This window comes from Lepus europaeus, chromosome 9, assembly GCF_033115175.1.
Source record: "Lepus europaeus isolate LE1 chromosome 9, mLepTim1.pri, whole genome shotgun sequence".
NCBI lineage: Eukaryota > Metazoa > Chordata > Mammalia > Lagomorpha > Leporidae > Lepus > Lepus europaeus.
In genome coordinates, this window is record NC_084835.1 from 74,528,568 (window position 1) to 74,544,356 (window position 15,789).

The 15,789-nt window shown below is 39.7% G+C and overlaps 1 protein-coding gene across 1 annotated transcript in view; it reads left to right on the forward strand.

The window, feature by feature from the left end:
• Positions 1–15,789, forward strand: part of TAF4B (TATA-box binding protein associated factor 4b) — a 131,579-nt gene that overhangs the window by 44,096 nt on the left and 71,694 nt on the right. Inside the window, exons 8-9 of the mRNA XM_062200244.1 lie at positions 9,863–9,983; positions 11,315–11,420. Of these exons, the coding sequence (XP_062056228.1) occupies positions 9,863–9,983; positions 11,315–11,420 (227 nt within the window). The remainder of the gene's footprint in view (positions 1–9,862; positions 9,984–11,314; positions 11,421–15,789) is intronic.

Below are 15,789 nucleotides of genomic sequence, written 5' to 3' on the forward strand. Positions count from 1 at the left end.
CCAATACTCTGCCAGGCAGATAGGAGTCTGGAACTCAATCCAGATCTCCTATGTGGATGGCAGAAACCCAAACACTTAAGCCATCAACTGATGGAAGCTGCATTTGAAGCGGAATAGACAGGACTCCGACCAGGCAGTCTGACATGGGATGAAGAGTTCCACGTCAGGGACTTAACCTGCTGTGTCGAATGCCTACCCCCTGGATGATTATCTCCTGAGGCAGAAGGGCAGCTTTGGACATAGAAAGGGGAAAATCAGGTGGACAGAATTGGAGAGTCAAACTGTTGGGCAGATAGGAAATAGTAGTCACTTCCTAGGCACTAATCTTTTTCTATCTCTTCATATTCTGGCTGTGATTTTCAAATGCAAAAATGTGGGCTTCTTGCCTTGAAGGATTTCTGTGGGTGCCTGAATTTAATCTCTGAGATAAAAACAGAATTTTTACAAGTAGTAATTCTTTTTTTTTTTTTTTTTTTTTTGACAGGCAGAGTGGATAGTGAGAGAGGGAGACAGAGAGAAAGGTCTTCCTTTTTGCCGTTGGTTCACCCTCCAATGGCTGCTGCGGTCGGCGCATCGTGCTGACCCAAAGCCAGGAGCAGGGTGCTTATCCTGGTCTCCCAAGCGGGTGCAGGGCCCAAGCACTTGGGCCATCCTCCACTGCCTTCCCGGGACATAGCAGAGAGCTGGCCTGGAAGAGGGCCACCGGGATAGAATCCGGCGCCCCAACCGGGACTAGAACTTGTTGTGCTGCTGCCGCAAGGCGGAGGATTAGCCTGTTAAGCCACGGCGCCGGCCGCAAGTAGTAATTCTTAATCATTGTTTTGGGCAGCCAAACACAGGAGAACAGAAGAGTTACCCCCAAGGAAAGGCCCCTTTTGATAGAACTAACTAGACTTGAAATTCTCTTAATGGGTCATAGCTGATTCTTCAAACAATGCTAATCTTTATGTACACCTAGAGTATAGGACCTATAGGTCCCTAAGGTAAAAAAATACTTTGTAGTTACATGAGTTTTAAAAGTGTGTCATTTATGTACTATGGATTTTTTTATTCAAAAAACTAAGAATCTGGAAATTCAGAATGACCTTTTCAATGGCAGTCAACAAGTAATGAATCAGACTAGATCCTAGTGACTTTTTCGTTATAGTGCACCCGGCAAAACTTCCTAGCTTTCTGGAATGTCCTGAAGCAGGAAATAATTTAATAATAATATCTTGACAGCGTTTACAGGTGATTTGATTTTTTATGTATTAGACATTTCAATAAAGAAAACATTTAACAGAAAATCTGACAAATTTTAGAGGTCTTTTACTTCCTACTTCATTTTTTTTGTTTTTTGACAGAGTGGACAGAGAGACAGAAAGGTCTTCCTTTCCCGTTGGTTCACCCTCAATGGCCACTGCGGCTGGTGCACTGTGGCCGGCACACGGCGCTAATCCGAAGCCAGGAGCCAGGTGCTTCTCCTGGTCTCCCGTGCGGGTGCAGGGCCCAAGCACTTGGGCCATCCTCCGCTGCACTCCCAGGCCACAGCAGAGGGCTAGACTGGAAGAGGAGCAACCGGGACAGAATTCGGTGCCCCAACCAGGACTAGGACCTGGGTGGCGGCACCGCAGGCGGAGGATTAGCCTATTGAGCAGTGGCGCTGGCCCCTACTTCATTCTTAAAAGAATGTGGGATTTTTTTCCTTGTGAATTTGCTCTTTATTTCAATTTTAAAAACAAATTTGATGTTAGTCTTTATACCTATGCACTTAAAAATGGTAAAAGCCGGAGTAGCTAGCCAGAGAGGAACTATTCTTATTTTGAAACAAATTTACTGGAACAAAACCACAAACCATTCTGTATGGTAATGTCAGATTGAACTCGAGTATTCTTTTAAATAAATTTAGAAAATTAGTATTTCTCAAGCTTGTAAATAATCAATAGCCTTAGTAAACCCATTGGAAACTATAGTTAATTCGACTCAAGTTACAGTGGAAAAAAGGGGTGCTAGAAAATAAGAGAGGAAGGGCTGGTGCTATGGTGTAGTAGGCTAAGCCTCCTCCTGCAGCATTGGTTTGTGTCCCAGCTGCTTTTCAAATCCAGCTCTTTTCTACAGCCTGGGAAAGCAGCAGAAAATGTCCAGAGTGCTTGGGCCCTGCGTCCCATGTGGGAGACTCAGAAGAAGCTCCTGGCTCCTGGCTTCAGATTGGCTCAGCTCCAGCCATTGCAGCCATCTGGGAATTGATCCAGCAGATGGAAGACCTTTCTCTCTGTCTTTCCCTCTGTTTGTAACTCTATCTGTTAAATAAATAGATACATAAATAATCTTTTAAAAAAAGAAAATAAGAAATATGACAAATACAGAAATTGCCACCCTGGATCAAATCTGTGATCTGTATAACTCTGTGTACTTTGAAGAATACAAAAATGGTTAACTCGTTTAGTGGTAGGCTGAAAATGTTTGTAATGGGGACCAGCGTGGTGGCATAGTGGGTAAAGCAGCAGCCTATAGTACTGGCATCCCACATGGGCACCAGTTCAAGTCCCGGCCACTCTCCTTGTGATCCAGCTCTGCTATGGCCTGGGAAGGCAGTAGAAGATGACCCAAGTCCTTGGGCCCCTGCACTCGTGTGGGAGACCCAGAAGAAGCTCCTGACTTTAGATTGGCACAGCTCCACTGTTACGGACATTTGGGGAGTGAACCAGCAGATGGAAGACTTTATCTTTCTCTGCCTTTGCCTCTCTGTACCTCTGCCTTTCAAATAAATAAATATTTTTTTTAAAAAAAGAAAATGTCTATAGTATAGTGCCTTTAATAATTAATTACGGATTTTAAATTCTTTTGAATATATATTTCCAAATTATACTAATTTTTCTTGGAAAATCGTCTAAGTTTCTTGTCTCTTAGATGAAATGTTTAAATATTACACTTTGAAGTTACAAGAGGAATCCTCCCAAGCTACCATTGCATGGCTTAGATTTTGTATTATTCTTTTTTTTTTTTTCCTCTTTTTTTTTTTTTTTTCCGACAGGCAGAGTGGACAGTGAGAGAGAGAGACAGAGAGAGGTCTTCCTTTTTGCTGTTGGTTCACCCTCCAATGGCCGCTGCGGCCGGCGCATCTTGCTGATCCGAAGCCAGGAGCAGGGTGCTTATCCTGGTCTTCCATGCAGGTGCAGGGCTCAAGCACTTGGGCCATCCTCCACTGCCTTCCTGGGCCACAGCAGAGAGCTGGCCTGGAAGAGGGGCAACCAGGACAGAATCTGGCGCCCCGACTGGGACTAGAACCCGGTGTGCTGGCGCCGCAAGGTGGAAGATTAGCCTATTGAGCCACGGCACCGGCAGATTTTGTATTATTATTAATATTATTTTAAGATTCTGGCACCAGAGTTGTGGGGCAGTGAGTTAATTCGCCACTTACAACACCAGCTTTCCATATCAGAGCACTAGTTCAAGACCCTGCTGCTTTGCTTCTGATCCAGCTCCCTACTAGCATTCCTGGGGAGACAGTGAAAGATAACCCAAGTACTTGGGCCCTTGTACCCACCTGAGGGGTCTGAATGAAGTTCCTGTTCCTGGGTTTGGCAAGGCTGTTGGAGTGAACCAGTGGATGGAAGATTTGTCTCTCTCTCTCTCGCTATCTCTGTGTCACTCTGCCTTTCAAATAAATTAATAATTTTTAAAAAAGAATTGACCCATTTTTATCCCTCCGCCATCAACTTCTTAAAAATGTTTAGGTTTATCACTATATACTCTTTTTATATCTCTTGATGTCTTCTGGGATTTTGCAAACGCTTTCAAGTAAATCAACTAGAATTGTTCACAGTTTCTTTTAGATGTAAGTTTTAAAATTTGTACCAATAGTGTAATGCTTTTGTATTTTATATTTTGGTATTTATGTATTTTGGTCTTCAAATGTTGAAATATGGGCCTAATCAATAGTTATGGATCTAATGTCACACAAGAATCCAGTTCTTATAAATGATGAATTTTATTTGCTATCAGTTATGTTGAAATAATTTTTTTTAAAGATTTTATTTATTTGAGAGAGAGAGGTAGAGACAGAGAGAAAGGTCTTCCATCCACTGGTTCCAAAGCCAGGAGCCAGGCGATTCTTCTAGGTCTCCTGCGTGGATGTAGGGGCCCAAGCATTTGGGCCATCTTCCATTGCTTTCCCAGGCCATAAGCAGAAAGCTGGATTGGAAAATGAGCATCCAGGACATGAACTGGTGCCCATATGGGATGCCAACATGGCAGATGGAGGCTTAGATTACTATGCCACAGTGCTGGCCTTATGCTGTAATAATTATTACTAGATGTTGATAGATGCAAGCATTGTGGTACAGTAGGTTAACCTGCCGTGTGAGATGCCTGCTTTCTGTATCAGAATGCCTGGTATCTAGTCTTGCCTCTCCTTTCTGATACAGCTTCTTGCTAATGTGCCTGGAAAACAGTAGATTATGCCTTAAGTGTGTGGATCCCTGCCACCCAATGGGAGATCTGGAGGGACTTCTTGGTTCCTGGCTTCAGCCTGGCCCAGCCCTGGCTATTGTGGACATTTGAGAAATGAACCAGAGGATGGAAGATCTCCCTCTCTCTCCCTCTCTTCCTTTTAAATAAATAAAAATGAATAAGTAAACATAAAAAGATGTTAATAAACTTGAACTCAGCATCTACCTTTAAGTGCATTTAAAAATTGACAAACAGATTAGATGGGTTACTATTGATTGGATAAATAAAAGTAGAAGCCTTCAGAAGACTTGGTACTTGAATGCCTTCCTTTGGATATTTGTGAAAAAACTTTTATGCATATTTGACCAAAAGCTAAATCTGATTACTTTAATTAATTATTAAGTTAATTTAATGTTTAAATTTTGTTAAGTTTTTATAACTGATTTTACCATATAAAATTTTTTGGTGTGGGGTGGGGGTCATTGTGGTACAGTGGGCGAAACTATTTGCAACACCTGCATCCTGTATTAGTTTGCTGGTTCTAGTATCAGCTACTCTGCTTCCTATACAGCTCCCAGCTGTTCAGCCTGGGAGACAGCAGATGGTGGCTCAAGTACTTCAGTCTCTGCCACCCATGTGGGAGATCTGCATAGCGTTCTTGGGTCTTGACTCCTGCCTGGCCCAGCCCTGGCTGTTGCAGCCTTTTAGGAAGTCAACCAACAGATGGAGGATTAATCCCTCTTCCTCTCCCTCCTCCCTCTTTCTATCACTCTACTAAGCAGACAGATGAATCTTTAAAAAAAATTTTAGGGTCCAGTGTTGTGGCATGGTAAAATAAAGCCACCACCTGCAACAATGGTGGCATCTCAAATGGGCGCCAGTTAGAATCAGAGCTGTTCCACTTTCAGTCCAACTCCCTGCTAATATGCCTAGGAAGGCAGCGAAGGATGGCCCAAGTGCTTGAGCCATCATGGGAGACCCAGAAGAAGAAGCACTTGGCTCCTGGCTTTGGTCTGGTGCAGCCCTGGCTGTTGCAGCCATTGGGGAGTGAACCAGTGGTAGAAGACCTCTGTCTCTCCCTTTCTCTCTGTAACTCTTTCAAATAAATAAATCTTTAAAAAAATTTTTAAGGCCTTTATTATTTCCCTGAAACATTTTATTTGATTCAGCTTTCTTTAACTTAATCCATTTCTTTGAAAATTTTGATTTATTTCCACAGTATATAGAAATGAAACTCAAGAATGAAAAGTTAATTTAAAATATTAGTTTCTATTTCTGGCAAAAAACAAAAAGGCTGATAATCTTGGAGACTAAAGTGAATATTATTACTCTTAAATAATTTTGCATTATTTATCATTTGGATTCTTTAATAATAACATTTGGAGACAAGGCAGGAAGTTTTAATATTATTGAAGATATTTTCTTATTTTAAATATTTATTTCCAAATGACTCTCTTACTTACATTTCTTCTGTAACAGAATTTTAGATATTGATAAGTGAACAAGTATATTCAACCATCACTTTCCAAATATTACTGTTTTGTGGGTATAAGAGAAAATTACTGAGGCTGGCATTGTGGTATAGTGGGTTAAACCTCCACCTGCATCAAGGCATCACATACGGGCGCTGGTTCTGGTCCCAGCTGCTACTCTTGTGATTCTTCCCTCTTCTGGTAATCTGGGAAAGCAGTGGAAGATGGCCTAAGTGCTTGGGTTCCTGCACTTGCCTGGGAGACCTGGAGGAAGCTCCTGGCTCCTGGCTTTGGATGAGCTCAGCTCCGGCAGTTGTGGCCATTTTGGGGAGTGAACCAGTGGATGGAAGAACTCTCTGTCTCTCTGTCTCTCCCTCTCTCTGCAACTCTACTTCTCAAATAAATACATGAATTTTTAAAAAAGAGAAAGAAAATGCTTATTAGTGTTTCATTAATTTGGCAAATTTCAATTTCATTAAAGTAAAAACCCCTAAAATAATTAACCCAGAATATTAAATAAATTGTCATTGTTACGTTGTATTTTTTTCTTGTACCTAATTGTTTTGAAGTAGGAGAGATTTTAAAAAATTTTCAACAACACATTTTATATGAAATAATCAGTGATACTTTGGGTTTGCCAGTTGCTGCTGATTTCACAGTTCTCACAACATAGGGAAAATATTTTCAAGGTATGAATTTTAGTTTCTTAGCTGGCTAATGACTTTTTTCTCAGAGAAGAGGACATAAAAATCAATTAGGAAAAACAACAAGAATCATTAATTGTATTCCAGACTCAAGTAGTTGACCCTCAATTCTGCATGCAGTTTTTTTGTCTTCCTTTCTTGCCTTCTGTTTAAGAGTGAGAGAAAAGGTAGAATTTGGTTGTTGATTTTAATCTCAATTAAATAGGACTAATGAAAGGTTTGGTGAAGAAAGAAGATGAATTTCAAGTAAGACCTACCCTTTATTTACCACGTATAATTAGAGGAGTTACATAGAAAATTCTCTACAAGCTATAATTTAATCAGAATTGTGTATAATAGTCTTAATATATGGATTGGTTATTGTTAGTTTATTTAGATTTACTTGAGGTTTTTAAGTTTTGTAAGGATACATTAAAATTTAAGGAAAATAAAACTATAGAGATAATATTTATAGTGTACATGTTCTTTTTACAATATGAAAAATTTCAGTTGTAGCAAAATTGAAGTTTATAATGAACATTCATATAATAGCCATCTAGACTCTCCTATTTAAATGGACCACACTTGATTTATATTATTGTTAACAACTAGTCCATATAATTTTATTGGACTTCAGATATTTCTTCCTAAGTAATTAAACAATGTGTATCACTAACTACAATTCAATACTTGCTTGCCTTTTTTTCTTTTTAGGTAAACTTTGTCAGCACAGATTTTAAGTGTATCATTAAATAAGTTTTTCATTTATTTATTTATTTATTTTTACACGCAGAATTAGACAGTGAGAGGAGAGAGACAGAGAGAAAGGTCTTCCTTCTGTTGGTTCACCCCCCAAATGGCCGCTACAGCTGGCGTGCTGCGTCGACCCGAAGCCAGGAGCCAGGTGCTTCCTCCTGGTCTCCCATGAGGTTGTAGGGCCCAAGCACTTGGTCCATCCTCCACTGTACTCCCAGGCCACAGCAGAGGGCTGGACTGGAAGAGGAGCAACTGGGACAGAATCCGGCACCCCAACTGGGACTAGAACCCAGGGTGGAGGCACCGCAGGCAGAGGATTAGCCAAGTGAGCCGCGGCACTGGCCAGTTTTTTATTTTATTTATTTATTTGTAAGGCAGAGAACAGAGAGGGAGAGTTCTTCTATCCACTGGCTCACAATGACCAGTGGTAGGCCAGGAGCTTTATCTGGGTCTCCCACATGGATGGCAGTGACCCAATCAGGTCATACTCTTTTGCTTTTCTAGGTACATTAGCAGGGAGCTGGATAGGAAGTGAAGTAGCCAGAGAAAAAGTAAATAAAGGATTGAATTTTTAAAGAACACATGTAATAGCTGTTTATTTTGCTTGATAACCAAGAGTAGATCCCTTCTTTGGGCCAATTTCCATCATGCTAAAATAATTTGTCTCCATAAGATACCTAATATTGTGTTTTTTTATGGTACTTTCTTTGAATGAAGACTAATGAATTCTCTTATGTTACCACTCAGTATATTTTATTTTGTTAAGCAGGTGTGCAAGAGTATGCTGTCTCTTTTTTTAAATTAGTTGATCCATGTATTATAGTCATTAAGATAAGAAATGATGGGAATCTATGATTGTTAAGGCCCAAAATTTTATGTGATAGTTTGTGTACCCCTTAGAAATGGTATGAAGACTAATCAGTTAAAAAAAAAAACTTCTATAATATTTTATTATTATCTTTCATAATTAAAATACTAAAAAGAATATCTTATAGTGTCAAGAAGAAAAATTCAAACAATGGGGAAATAATTCAGAATTGTAGTGAATGAGCTCTTGAGTTTCAGCCAGGAAGGCTTAAATGGGAATCTAAATGTGTATTACACTTTTTAATTTATACTTGATCTCTAGAATTTTACAGTGTATAAGTATGCTCTCAGTTTCATTGAATTGTTTTTTCAGATGTTTTGTTCTCAAAGAATGATGGCAATTGAATTATTCAGCTCATGAGTGTGTTTCTTCTTCTCTAGGAGTATTAGTTCCCATGTGATTACTTACCCATATAATTTGTGTATCAAGTAATACAACTTGAGTTCTAAAACTTATTTACAAAAAAAATGAAAAATTTGTATAAATTGTGCTCCCAAAATTATTCAGAAGTCTGTCTCCTGGCAAGACTATGACTTGTTTATATTAGTCGTATATGAATATACATACTTCTCAGTAGTTCACTGTCAGTTGCTGATTCAAATTCATGATGATTCTTTTTCTCCTTTGAAGTGAAAAGATGACACCTGTTATTCTATTTTTCTTTTTCTTTGAAGTTAAAAGTAATAGGCCTGCTGTTATTTTAATTTTTCTTTTTTATCCCCGACCTTCTTTCTCTGGATTTCTTGAACTGTTACCTTGCTGAATGTCTTTAGCATGGTCACTTTTTTAGATAGTTTAAGCAAATACTTTTAAAAAACAATATATAAAAATTTCTTTTACATATATTTTGAAATATTTATGGATAAAAATATGTATCTGAGATTTGCTTTAAAATAATTGAAGGTGACAAGGAACTTGACGGTGTATAGAGGGAACAAGGTTGGTCAAGAATTAATCATTACTGAATTTGGGTAATGGTATATGGATGATTTTTATTCTTGTATTTTTGTATGTTTGAAATTTTTCAAGATAAGTTAAAAATGAAAATAGAATCATGGCCGGCGCTGTGGCTTAACAGGCTAATCCTCCGCCTTGCGGCACCAGCACACCGGGTTCTAGTCCCGGTCGGGGCACCGGATTCTATCCCGGTTGCCCCTCTTCCAGGCCAGCTCTCTGCTATGGCCTGGGAAGGCAGTGGAGGATGGCCCAAGTGCTTGGGCCCTGCACCCGCATGGGAGACCAGGAGAAGCACCTGGCTCCTGGCTTCGGATCAGCGAGATGCGCCGGCCGCAGCGGCCATTGGAGGGTGAACTAACGGCAAAAAGGAAGACCTTTCTCTCTGTCTCTCTCTCTCACTATCCACTCTGCCTGTCAAAAAAATAAATAAATAAATAAATTTAAAAAAATCATTTTAGCTATTTAAATTGGATAGTGTGAAATATAAATTTGAATTATACTCTATAAAATAGTACATTTGAAGTCATCAACTTCATTTTTGAACAAGATAATTTTGCTACATACAAATTTACATTTTAAGTAGGCTTTCTTATAAAGTTCTATTTATGGAGGAATAAGCACAAAAGTCAATGCTAGTCTTTTCACACAACAAAGGTTTAGTTGAATGACTGTACTGATAGTTTTCATTGTTTCAGGTAGTCCAGCAGCCTTCAGGAGGCATTGGAAAACAAGTGACCACACTTTCCCATTCCTCAACATTGTCTATTCAGAAATCTGGACAGAAGAAGATGCCAGTAAACACTGTAATACCTACCAGTAAGTGACTGATCCCAGCCCCATCACATTAAGTTTAAAACATGGTGGGTTTTGTTTGGTTTTGCTTAAGTAACTTGAGAAAGAGAGAGAGAGAGATCACCTATCTGTTGGGCACTTTCCCAAATGCCAACAAGGACATAGCTGGGCAGGGACCAAATCCAGGAGATAGGAACTCAATCTGGTTTTCCAACACGAGTAATAAGGCGCCAACTATTTGAGGCATTACCTGCTTCCTATGAGGGTTCACATTAGCAGGAAATTGGAAACAGGAGCCAAAGCCAGCAGTTGAACTCAGGCACTCTGATACGGGATGCAGGCATCTCAACTGGAATCTTAACTACTAGCCCAACTGCTTGCCTCTGTGAGGGACAAGCATCTTTTTACTGTTATATAAAGAGGGGAGATTTGCTCCTTAAAGTTGTTATGTTATTATATATGAGAAAAAGATAACGATTCCATTCTTTATACATACATAGATAATTTTTATGGTTATACATTGTTTTAGAATAAAAGAAGCAACCACTCATGGTATTTTCTATAATTAGATAAAACAATGGCTACTGGCTAATAAATATTGTTTTAACTTACAAAGTTTGCTATAGCTTATTTCTTTCTAAAAGACAGCTTTCCCCCTAAGTTTGGAAATCAGTGTTAAAAATACAAGGTAGAGCTTTTATATGTTTATAAAATATTATCAGTATAAATCATGGCCGGCACCGTGGCTTAACAGGCTATTCCTCCGCCTTGTGGCGCCGGTACACCGGGTTCTAGTCCCAGTTGGGGCACCGGATTCTATCCCGGTTGCCCCTCTTCCAGGCCAGCTCTCTGCTATGGCCTGGGAAGGCAGTGGAGGATGGCCCAAGTGCTTGGGCCCTGCACCCGCATGGGAGACCAGGAGAAGCACCTGGCTCCTGCCATCAGATCAGCGAGATGCGCCTGCCGCAGCGGCCATTGGAGGGTGAACTAACGGCAAAAAGGAAGACCTTTCTCTCTGTCTCTCTCACTATCCACTCTGCCTGTCAAAAAAAAAAAAAAAGTATTATCAGTATAAATCATGTTTTATTGATATGTTTTGGCTACTTTTATATATGTTTTTTTGTAGTGATGCTATAGGTAATTTGGGGCCATGTTAAGAAAATGGAAGGATCTTTATTTTATATGGTGGTCTCATGCAGGGAATAAATGCGTTCTCATGTTTGAATTTAAGCATAGTTCTAGGACAGCTTGAAATTTTCTTTGATTATCCTATATGTATTAAAAGTTATTGTCCTAACTTTTCCTAATGTAGCATAATTGTTTTTTTGTATTTTTTTCTTCTTTTGTTTTTATAGCTTCCATTCTAAAGCAAATTACTCTGCCTGGAAATAAAATTCTGTCGCTTCAGGCATCTCCTATTCAGAAACATAAAATAAAAGAGAATGGAACAACATGCTTCAGGTAAAGAAAATAAATAGTTGAGGCCTCGTCTTAAGGAAGTAATTTTTAAGAAATAAAATGATAACAGAATAATGCTTGAATAAAATAAATTGACACATTAAAAAATCTAGCAATAATTTATAAAGTATAATTTATAAACAGTGAAGTACACACATTTTAAGTTTTTGCATTAAATGAATTTTGATGTATTCCTCTGTAATCATAATCCAGATCAAGATACTGAACATATCCTTCACCTTTATGCACCTTTCAAATCAATTACCCCATTCCCTGCCTCTGGCAATCCCTATTCTTAAGTCTGTCACTGTAGATGATTTCTATTCTGGAACTTCACAAAAAATGGAAAATTACATTATTACAGTAGTTCTTCTTGATCTTCAGCTTTGCTTTCTGCAGTTTCAATTGCCCACATTTAACTGTAGTTACAAAATATTTTGCAGAAAATTCTTGAAATACACAATTCATAACTTTTTAAAGAATTGTATTTATTTAAAGAGTTAGAGAGGGAAGTCTTCCATCTGCTGGTTCACTCCTCAAATAGCCGCAACAGCTGGAGCTAAGCCCATCCAAATAGCCCAACAGCTGGAGCTAAGCCAGGAGCTGGGAACTTTTTCTGGGTCTCCCACATGGATGCAGGGGCCCAAGGACTTGGGCCATCCTCCGATGCTTTCCCAGGCAAGGAGCTGGATAAGAAGAGGAGCAGCCAGTTCTTGAACTGGTGCCCATATTGGGTGCCAGTGCTGCAGGATGGGTCTTTAACCCAGTGTACCACAGCACCAGTCCCACAATTCATGACTTTTAAAATGTATGTTGTTCGAGTAATGTGATGTGATCGTCATGCCTAGTGTGTGAATCATTCCTTTGTTCAATGTATCCATGAGGTATATAGTATCCCCTGGTTAGTTACTTAGTAGCTATCTTGATTATCAGATCAACTCAATATTTCTGTACTTGTATTCATGTGGCATGTAGTTGCTTAATGCTATGTCACAATGCCCACATCATTCACTTCACTTTATCTCTTCATGTAGGCATTGTGTCATCTCGTATTATCTCAAGAAAGATGATGAGTGCAGTATAAGAATATATTGTGAAAGAGTAACAAAACACATTCACATAATTTTTTTAAGATTTATTTTTTTTTTATTTTGAAAGTCAAAGTTACAGAGAGAGAAGAGACAGAGAGATATCTTCCATCTGCTGGTTCACTCCCTGGATGGTGGCAATGGCCAGCAAGGGGCCGAGCCAAAGCTGGGAGCCAGGAGCCTCTTCTGGATCTCCCACATGGATGGCAGAGGCCCCAAAACTTGGAACATTTTCTGCTGCTTTTCCCAGGCCATTAGCAGGGAGCTGGATTGAAAGTAGAGCAGCCAGATACCAACTGGTGCCCATATGGGATGCCGGTGTCATCTGCTACACCACAGTGCAGTCTCTATCACATACTTTCTAATTGTGGTGCATTATAATTGTTTTGTTACTAGTTGTTCATTTCTTATAGTTCCTAACTTATAAGTTAAATTTTATCAAAGGTGTGTATAAAATAGGATCTGGGGGAAGAGATTTTTCCAGGAGCACCTATGGATACCAAAATCCACAAATGAACCCAAGACCCTTATATAAAATGATGTAGTATTTGCTTATAATCCTCCTGTATACATCCTTCCATATACATTAAACCATCTCTGAATTACAATACCTAGTACAATGTAAATAGCTGTTATATTGTATTGTCTGTTACCAACAGAAAAATCTGCATGTTTAGTACAGATGCACATTTTTTTCTCAAATATTTTTTATCCATGGTAGGTTGAAGTGTGGCTGATTCTTCTTCTCTTGAAGTACTCTAAATTCACCCCTTTTTGATCTTTTTCCTTCCAAAAGGTGCGTCTCTCTCTCTCTCTCTCTCTCTCTCTCTCTCTCTCCCTCTCTCCCTCTCCTTTTTGCCCTCCTACGCCCAAGAATCTACACATTTCAAGGTCTGCTAATTTAAATTCCATGTAGCTCATGCTTCGATCTGCCTTTTTAGTTTTTTTTCTGACTCGGAATGACTTAGTCTTCCTCCCCATAGTACATTTCATCCTTATACCTGCTGCTTGCTCTCTGGTCTCTATTTCTGGTAGTCCTCCACCCCTACCTCCAGTCTGCTTTTGTGACTTACCATAAGCCTTGAGGCATTTGGGGTGGGGCTTGGGGTAGAGATAGGACCCCACAGAATGGAGAGAATGTGTACTACTTAGGGTTTGTTGTTTTTCATTTATAGATGGTTTGAAGTTTGGGTCTTCATGGTATGCTTAGGCAATGACTACTATTCTGTATTATTTTTGGAGGCAATATTGAAAGCCAATGATTTACTAGACATTCATTGTCTTCCAGTTAAGTGAGTTTTGGTAAAAGGCCAAACCCATGTATAAAGTACCACAATCAAGAGAAATTGAATATTTTCAGTATACTAAAGGATTCCTTTATGTAGCTCCCCAGCCAGTCCCCACATTTTACCCCAAGTCTTATACAACCATTCATCTGTTTGCTTGTCTTTATAGATTAGATTTGTCTTTCCTAGGGTTTTGCATAAATGACATCATACAATTTGTTAGACCTCTTGTCCTCAGCATAATATGTTAGTGCATGTATATGTATTATTACTACTTTAGTGCTGTGTAGTATTCCATTGTATGCACTGGATTGTTTCTCTTGTCACATGTTGAGGGGCATTTAGTTTTATTTTGGGCAGTTATGAATAAAGCTGCTAGGAACCCTATGTCTAAATCTGTATGAACATAGCTTTTCCCTAAGAGGTTGTACCATTTTACATTCCCACCAGCAGAGCCTGAAATTTTATTTTACGCTTTAATTTAAAATATTATTTATTTGAAAGGCAAAGAGAAAGGTATTGAGAGATCCCACATTTGCTGGTTCACTCCCCCAAATGCCTGACATGGCCAGAGTTGGGCCAGGCTGAAACTTTGAGCCAGGAGCTCAATTCTAGCTTCTCGCAGGGACCCAATTTGTTTTTTTTGGTTTTTTGGTTTTTTTGTTTTGTTTTGTTTTGTTTTTTTTTGACCGGCAGTTAGAGAGAGAGAAAGGTCTTCCTTTTTCTGTTAGTTCACCCCCTCAAATGGCCACTGCGGCCTGCATGCTGCACCGATCCAAAGCCAGGAGCTGGGTGCTTCCTCCTGATCTCCCATGAGGGTGCAGGGCCCAAGCACTTGGGCCATCCTCCACTGCCTTCCTGGGCCACAGCAGAGAGCTGGACTGGAAGAGGAGCAACCGGGACAGATTCCGGCTCCCCAACTGGAACTAGGACCCGGGTGGCGGCGCAGCAGGTGGAGGATTAGCCTTTTGAGCTGCGGTGCTGGCCAGTTTTTTTTTTTTTTTTTCCCTTAAAGATATATTTATTTATTTATTTAAAAGGCAGAGGGAATGAGTGAGAGAGAAGGAAAGATTTTCCATCTACTGGTTCACTCCCCAAGTAGCTGCAACATTCAGATCTGGCCAGACCAAAGCCAAGAGCCAGGAACTCCATCTTGGTCTCCCCTGGGGGTAGCATAGGCTCAAGTACTTGGGCTGTCTTCCACTGCCTTCCCAGGTGTGTTAGTGGGGAGTTGGATCAGAAGGAACAACTGCAATCCAAACCAGCACTCCCTGAAGGGATGCCAGTGTTGCAAGTAGCAGCTAAACTTGCTGGGCCACAATGCTGGCCAAATGGAGTTTGGGATAAATTCCCTCCGTAAAGAAAACTCCAGTGTCTTAGCAGGCAGCAGAGGAGCAGCCACCTCAGTGGTCAGTGACTGAGCTAGTTGAAAGCTAACTGTAATCTTCCCAAGATTGTGTAATTTTGGTTCCCCCTTCTCAGGATACAGTACCACAAGGAGGTCAGCTAAGACTTAGGGTACTTTGATTATGAACCCTAGTTTTTATTTCTTCAGTATTTTAAGATTACCAAAAACTCACTATGCTTTTCATAGACTTTTGCTTGGCTCCTTTGATTTTTCTTTTGTAGTGCTTTAATGGTAAATGCTTGTCTTCTTTATAGCATCATGGCCTTATGCTAGCAGCCTTGAAGCTGTGAACTCCAACTTTTTGTCTCCATCATTAAGAGATTACCCAATACTCTGTTGACTTTTCTGTCTTTTAGCAGTTGCCATTTCTGTGGCTTTTTAAGTGTTTTGTTCCACTTTAGGAATTAGCACATGCCTGAGGGAGAAACATAGAGAAAACTGGGGGAGTTTCAGTGAGGTTCTCTTGTCTTAGGGCTGTGGCCCCCTCAAGACCTAACTCCCTTGTCAGTTCTCTGATGCTTTCAAAACATGCTTTTAAAAATAAATGTTCTAGCTTTATTTGTTTTCCATGTGCAAAACAATATTCTTAT